General features: G+C 44.8%; 1 protein-coding gene across 1 annotated transcript in view; it reads right to left on the bottom strand.

Annotated features, from left to right (window-relative positions):
* KIF26B (kinesin family member 26B) overlaps positions 1-4,234 on the bottom strand; it is a gene marked incomplete at its 5' end in the record, with an annotated part of 21,423 nt that extends 17,189 nt beyond the window's left edge. The window contains 2 exons of the mRNA XM_008945762.1: positions 1-2,957; positions 4,072-4,234. The exon at positions 1-2,957 is cut by the window's left edge and continues 488 nt beyond it. Coding sequence (XP_008944010.1) covers positions 1-2,957; positions 4,072-4,234 — 3,120 coding nt within the window. The remainder of the gene's footprint in view (positions 2,958-4,071) is intronic.
* Between the last annotated feature and the right edge of the window lie 3,752 nt (positions 4,235-7,986).

Here is a 7,986-nt window from a genome sequence, read left to right on the forward strand (position 1 = left end):
CAGGACATGTTCTTCCCACTTGGAGGCAAACTGGAGCTCTGCCCTACAGACTGAGGCAGAGACTTAGTCGAGAAGCTGAGTGTTTTGGTGGCAGAGGCAGACAGGCTGCGGGCCTTGGGACTTGCCAGCAGGAGCTTGCTGACTGCAGAGATCTTTGACTGGCTGGCTTTTGGGGAGGCACCTGCTGACTGGGAGAGGCCAGAGTTGGTGGGTGAGGACATGACACTGCGGCTGAGGCTTCTCCCAGCCCTAGGCATGGTGGTGTCTTTGCCAGGACTCATTTTGGAGCTCACAGAGGACAGGCTCTCTGCTCTTTCCAGCGACAAACACTCATAGTGGCTTCCCGTAGACCTCCCGAGGGAGTTGGTCCTGCTGGCAAGCTGCTCCAGCTTGGCACTAAAGAGCTTGCTGCTGCTGTTGTTGCTGCTGCTGTCGATGCCAGGGCCCTTCTGTTTGGCATTCAGCTCCTCAGGGAAGCTGGCCAGGAAGGGCCCAGGCTGGCTGGAGGGACTGCTCGTGGTGCGCCTGGCTGCGCTGTGCTGGGGGCTGGCTCTGTTCTTCTGATCCAAGCTTGACTTTCTCACCGGTGGCAGAGGAGGGGTTCCTTTGGGACGAGTGAGGACACAGTGTTTGGGAGAGGCCATTTTTTTGTCAAGGCTAGCCTTAGAAAACTGCGGGAGGGCAGGAGAGCCAACTCCACTGCTGTCAGTGGCAGTAGGATGGAGGTGACTGTCAGGCTCTTCCAGCTTGCTTGCCTTCGGGAGCCCTCGAGGGAGGCTGCCATTCTTCAAGCCATCACTGGAATGAACAGGGCTTTGGGTTGCAGAGTTGGACACTGCCACTTCACACCCGTCCACAATCCTCTTTAGATTGTCAGATCCTGGGGAGACAGAGGCATCCCCGCTGCTGCTGCTAAGCCTCTCCACTGAGGACAGCTTTGTGCTGTGCTCAGGCTTGGCTGAAACTGCAGCTGTGTCAGACTTTGGCCCATCACTGCTCCCAGAGCTGTTTGTTTTTACATCTTCTTCTCTCTTCAGCCAAGGGTCTTCAAATTTGATATCCTTCTTAGCACTGGATTCTTTCCCATCATGGAGACGAGCAACCTTCGGGCCTGCAGTTACTGCTGGTACGGCGTCATCAGTGTCTTGTGCTTTGAAGGGATTAACGGCAATACACGGGTACACGGTAATGTTAGTCTTCATTGGGATGTAGCCTTCATAGCTGCTGAGGCTTGCGGTGTTCTTGATTGTGACAGTAGTTTTCCCTAGAGCTGATATTTTACAGCCTTTGATGGGTGGCACTTTGCCAAAAGCTTCCTCCCCCATTTCTGACAGTATAAGCATGTTGTCAGTCACTGGCTTCTGTTTGTCACTTACACAAATCATGCTGGCACTTTGTATGGTGCTTGAAAAGTCGTTGACAGGGGGTTCTGCCATTGCTTCGCCATGCCCATAGCATGCCTGGGCTATGAAGCTGTGGCATGATTGTTCACCATCACTCCCTGTGCTCATTTCACTCAGCCATGAGCTGATGGATGAGCGCCTGCTGCCATCATCCTGGGATTTGTCATCCAGGCCCAGCTTTGGAAGTGGAAGGAACTGTGTGATGCTGACTTCAGACATGGGAGCTGCACCGGAGTAACACTCAAGATCTTCAGATATGCTGCTGATAATACTGACTGGCCTAGACCCAGAGGCCAAAGCCTGCACAGAGCAGTCACTGTTAAAACTTATTATACTGGTTGGGCGCCCATTGTCAAGGACCCCACTAATGGTTAGCTCTTCCACAAGGGTGAACACCAGCTCATCCTCTCCGTTCAGCTCTAATGGCTGCTGCACAGTGACCATGGTGGTGCTCAGAATCTCCTTCTTGGATTCTGGAGAAGTGCTTTGCTGTCGATCTTCATTGAGAATGGTCTCTTCGAAGTCCCCATTGCTGGAGGACACCAACTTCTTCATGATCTGAGGGCTCATGCCCACAGGTGGGGTCCGAATTTCTGGCTGCAATAAAGATTCGCTGGATGTCATCCCAGCATCCTTACTCAAGGGAGTTGGTGGAGGAGTGGAGCTGGGCAGGACTCCTTTCTGTGTATAGACCTTGCACCTCTGGGAAGAAGAAGTTGGTGGCTTGTACTCGGATGTCTTTGAGAGGCTTGCAATGCCAAGCCGGGGTGAACCCATTGGCCGAGGTTTGCCTTCCACAAATCCACAAGTGTTGAGACCTTCTCTGCTGCTCTGCAAGCTGGTGCTGTGTGCCAACTGACAAGAGCTAAGCTCTTTACTAGAGCTGCCTGTTACACTCCTGGGAGAAGAGGGAGTTGAAACATTAGTAAGAGCTCCAAAAGGAACAGGGGAGTGATTTCTCTTAGTTTTGCTGGGTGTTGCGTTTATATTTTCCTTGGGTTCTCGATCAGGAGGCTGACACTCTGGCATCGTATCTTCCTTATCTGACTCTGGTAACTGGCTAAGCTCTGCCAGCTGGCTTGAGACAGAGCACTTAGACATCTGTTCTGAGCTAAATTGAGCAGGCATCTCTTCAAAGGGAAATTTGTCGGTCTCTTCACTGCCATCTATGCAATCCAGCCTCTCCTGGAGCTCTGCAAAGGTGTTGCATTTCAGGCAGTCTCTTTCAGATGTGCTGGGCCCTGATTCACTAACTTCCTCCAACCTTCCCTCATTTTTGGTCTTTTGCAGAGCAGGAACTATGGGAACAAAGTCAGGGGGACCCTCGTTATCTGTCAGTTCCTTATCAGACAGGGCAGTGCCATTGGGGCCAACATAAATCACCGTGTCACACGACTGCTCGCTGCTGGATGAATAATCAGGATCACTTGAAAGATGCAAAATAGGGAAGTCTGGGTCAACAGTGTTTCTAGAATGGAAAGGCCTCAGTTGGGTTGGCCTCCGCATCCTGCCCTCCTCACAAGAGCTCTCTCCTCCAGAAGAACTCGATGTGTACTGCAGCATGAGAGAGAATGACATTTCAGCATTGCAAACAGCTTCTTGCACAAAGCACATACACAAAAAGGTCACAGTCAGTAAACTGGGAAATCTCTAAATTAAGGCACAGAGCTCTGAAACTTCTTACCACAGTCCTACAGCAAACACACAACAGTGCTCAATGGAGAACCAAATGTCCAAATTCTGTGTCCCACTTGAAATCAGGAGACCACCAAAAAAAACATACTGAACAAATGGATTAGGAACCCTCTCTTAGCTGAGCATAGCTAAAGAAATCAGATATTTGACAAAGGCTTTGCTGATTTTCTGTGTGTGTGTATGTGGAGAGGAACAGGAAAACTCATTACACAGCTAAGGCACAGAACATAAAGGCAATCCCCGTTTGGTTATACCACCAGTGTGTGGAATTTTATAATGTGCACTCAGAGGTCTCTGGAGACATACTGCTGTGATGGTGTGTGAACAGAATCCCTTCCCTTTCTTCAATCCATTGACAAAAAAGGTTTAGTCATTCCATAGGTTGTCAATTTAAATGAAATGCATAAAATTCACTTGTGCCAAATTCACACCGTAAGCTGTACAGAAGGAACCAGGACTCTAAAACGTGGAAGTGGATACAGCTCATCCTCACTCCTTGGAAAACCTATTCATATTTAGAAGCAGTGGGAATAAAAGGGCATCAATGCTGGCAATGGACACACTGCTTTGCCTTTATTTTGCTCTGCTCTCTCAAGACACATAAAGAATCTAATTCTTCATTAATCCCAATTTCCTTTAACTCTACAGCAGTTTCATCCCTTATTATTTCATTAGCAGTAAGAGCATAACTGAAAATAAATGCTCTCTGACAGCTATATCATTAAATGAGGCCAGCTTACAAACTGCTATAGCAGATACATCCGAACTCGCTCCTCTGGATCTGAAGCTGAAACGTTAACCCCTCCTAGTCTCCGTTGTGTGCTCTGAGCCACTTGCCTAGGACAGGGGGGTACACACAACCCGTGCATTTTGGAACTGGTTACTGATTTTGTCACATGCTGCTCTGCCCTGTCAAGGATCCTTCAGGGTCCTTCCTCCACTGCTAAAAGAAGGGAGCTATACATTGTCTTACCTTAGTTTTCTTTTTCTTCATCCGGAGGACCCTGGATGCAATCTGGATGGTGGACAGTGTCTCGGCGTAGTTCCCCGCAGCGGCTGAAATGTGAGCTATCATTGTGGTGCGGCAGTTCATATTCCCCAGGGACTCCCGAAGCAACATGGTGAGCTTGCTGTCTCTGCAAAATAAAATGAATTAAGGCTACATTAGCGAGCAAGGCTTCACTTTGTCCATCGTGATGTGACTCGGGTCTCAGAAAGATTTTTTTTCTCCTCTTTTTAATGGAATCCTAATTAGTTTCCTTCCTCAGTTTGCACTGTGTTGTGTCTGCAGCTGAGGATGCTGAAAGACCCTGGACTACAAATTAAACTTCTTTCCTCTTCACAATTCCCTCTCTCTGTCTTCTTCTGGCCTCAGTCCTTCTGCACTGGTACCACTGCCAACACAGAGACGCAGACCAATGTTGGAGACTAACTGTAAAGGGGCTGCTGCAGCACACATCAAACTGCTGCCCTTCTCCAGAGCACAGTGTGCAAGCGAGCCCCGGCCCAGCTCTGGAGGACAAGAGGGTAGTAGATTAGATTAGAGGATCCAAATTTTTTCTTGCCTTCTAGGGCACTGGGTAACTCAATAATAATAAAAGTTAAATCACTGAAATTAATTTTGGATGATGCTGGTGAAATACAAAACAATCAAGCCTTAGGACTTCACACAATGGTTCTTTCATATTAGATCTTTTCTTCCACTGAGGTGGAAATTGAATTTTATGTTCTTGCCATTTACTCTATTGTTCAGCATTGGATAGCTTTTGAAATGCTGATGCCTTATTGTGGGGCTGTTTGTGACTGGACTAAAAATATGAATTTTAACAGCATAATGATGTATATAGAATGCTTCTGTGGTGGTCATCAACCCTGCAGTCAGAAATACACAATATAGTTTTTAAAGAAAGCTTTGGCTACAAGGCACAGAGGTCAACTAGATGGTTAGTTGGAAAACGTCACCTTTTTGAAGAGATCCTCTCCTACGCTAAAGGTTGTGGATGATGGGTACATATGGCTAAAAGCAAAGACAGCAACAGACTGATATTTACCGATTGCTAAAGGAATTGCTTTCACTGTTGTAATGACAGGAATACCCTCAGTGGCTGGGAATCAGATTTTTGGGGCTTGCTGTTCAAGATCTGCGAATGATCTGTAGTGATTGTACCATCCACTTAACGTTTCCAGCTCTCGGAAATTCTGCATAAAGTTGCAACTGCTGGGAACTGAAGCCATGCCTACTGGACGGGATGGACAGACAAACACCACAATTCTTGAACCTCTCTTTTTGATTGAGTGAAAAATAGCATTTGGGATGCAGATTTTAAAGTAAAACACTTTTTGTTCCAGGATCTCTGCTTCCATCTGCTTCAGACGCATTGAAGACAGCCTGGTGCCTTTGAGAAGCAAACAAACATCCATAAAGACTACACTGAGACAGCCTCACTCATTTCACTTGTGACCTAAGGCTGCTTTGAATCCACAGATCCAGCATTAATAGGCTGCCGTATCTCAGGTTAGTGGCCCTCCTTTCCATCAAGGAATAATTAAGATGTCAAATTTTGCACATCACTTACCACCACTCCAATGCAGAGTTACATGGAAATTATTAACATCTGCACAGAAATCAATAACAAGCCTTTCATTTGCTAGTGCTTCTATCATAGCAAAAAATGAGATGACAGGGGAAAGGGCAAAAGAATACATTCTGAACATGTCGGCCTCCTGAGAATATATAACCCATGCAGCCAGCATCAGCACACTGCAGCATGGCTCTCCTAGAGGTGTATGCATTATGAATATAAAATAATCTGGGCCATCTGCCTTGTACTGAAATACACACTTGCAAGAAGAATGATGATACAGACGAAATACCTATTTCTATAATTCAAATGATCCTCTGACATATATCGGATAGGAAATAGCAGGCAGACTTGTTTAGGATTAAAGCCTGAATCCTAGCAGCAAAAAAAGCCTAGCCAACATTGATTTAAAATTTCAGAGTTTGCTCATTCAGCACTGTCTGCATCTTGACTATCAACTTCACTTTGCACTCAGGTGAAACAACTAGTTTTATATCACTACTGTACACTGAAAAATAAAAGAGGAAGAAATTTGCTAAACACAGATTTTTTTCAGTTCTGGACATTGTCATAAACCAAGTTCACCTGTTCAAGGTTCACTGATCTCTCACAATAGCCTCATAACTTCTAAAGGAAAGAAAGAAAATCAAAGAGAACATAATAGCACAGAAATGTGAGGCTTGATTTTTAACTCACCCTATCCTCATAAAGTAAAATATTAGTAAAATATTTTGGATGTGTCACTGAAATCTGCTTGACAGACAGTGTGAGACACAAAGTAGATGCTTTGTTCTTCTGAATGCTGACTATGGCATTTCTGCCTAAAAAAAAGAAAGGCTCTGAATTGTTTCATTAGATGATCCATGTGCTGGTATTTGCAAACCCAGAAATTCCTATGAAAGTAGAAATTTTACAAAGAAAAGGTCTGAATTTCTGCACTGTGGGACTTTGAGAAGGAAGACCTTTGTTTATCTTCTAGCTGTGTGAACTAACTTAAGATACAGGAGATTCTGAAGCTCATAGAAGGGCTGCTGCTGTGTGCCTGAGGCTTATTGTATTAAGCAGAGGCTGGCTTGCAGAAGGTCCCAGATTTCTCATAGTAGCACAGTGAAATGTACCAGTGTCTTTACAGCAAATAGGAAATGTTCAGGAATGCTAATGGTTCATTTCTGTTCTGCTCCAAGAGCAATAAAATGATATGTCAGAGCAGCACCATGACCCCATTTTATATACCTGTCTTAATTTTAAATGTATTTCTATCCCATCTACTAAAGTTTGTATAGTTTAGGGAATTTACCATAATCCATCATGAATATGGGGACATATATAATACGCAGAAAACAATGAGGGTGGGGTCAGGATACCAAACGTCAGACTCCAAAGCCTGTCTATCAGTAAGTCAGTTCTGAGTCTTTTCAGTACTTAAAAGTTACTTCATTTTTCTAACTGCATCATTTGGTCTAATAAAATACACTATCCCTACATGTAAACGTTTTCTTGCCTAACTCTTTTGATCATTGTGGCTGCAGCAAAATACTATTCATACATTTCATGCAGATAAAACTGCCAAATAAAGTATGCAAAGCTGGAAACTTCCAAAGGCAGGGGCCTTGGGGGCAGAAAACTAAACTCAGGTGTCTCTAAGACATATGTCAACAGATACTGTACAGAACATCGAGAAAGGAGGAATTGTGCAGATCTCCAGTTTGTTCCATGGAGTAGCAGCCCTCCACATGGAGAGGAGCTCTCTCTTCTCCATGTTGCTCCCTTCCTTACTTTTGTATTTCTACCCTGCCACACTACAGCAGCTTTTGGAGGACTTACAGTGATATATTCTGAAGCTCTCAATAGCTACCATAAGGAACCCTACCATGTATTAAACCTCCCCAAAACAGAGATGTAGCAGTGCTGCAGTAAGCACTGTGTTCTCTATTTCTTCTCTTCTGAGGCTTCACCATGCAAATTTGGATCAGTGTAAACTAATTCCTTCATTTGCTCAGTAAGAAGGAAAATGTACATCTTCATGGTCCTCTTACACATATCTGTATTTTCCTTCCTCGTGAATGATTAATTATACTCCGATTCAAACAATTCCAAGTCTTACACTGAAGAATAAAGTACTCAAGTTCATCATACATTTCCTCAGACATTACATGAATCCCAGTTGCCCATTTGCATTAAGTTAAAGTCTTTAATTTCATGACTAGATAATATTTTTCCACTAGACCCCAACCTCAGTCACTGGACAGGATAAACAGTGCTCACTGAACAAGAAGTTATTCAGTCTTTCCTTTAATCCTTGCCTT

The sequence above is a fragment of the Merops nubicus genome, unplaced genomic scaffold (assembly GCF_000691845.1).
Source record: "Merops nubicus isolate BGI_N331 unplaced genomic scaffold, ASM69184v1 scaffold32348, whole genome shotgun sequence".
In the NCBI taxonomy this organism is placed as follows: domain Eukaryota; kingdom Metazoa; phylum Chordata; class Aves; order Coraciiformes; family Meropidae; genus Merops; species Merops nubicus.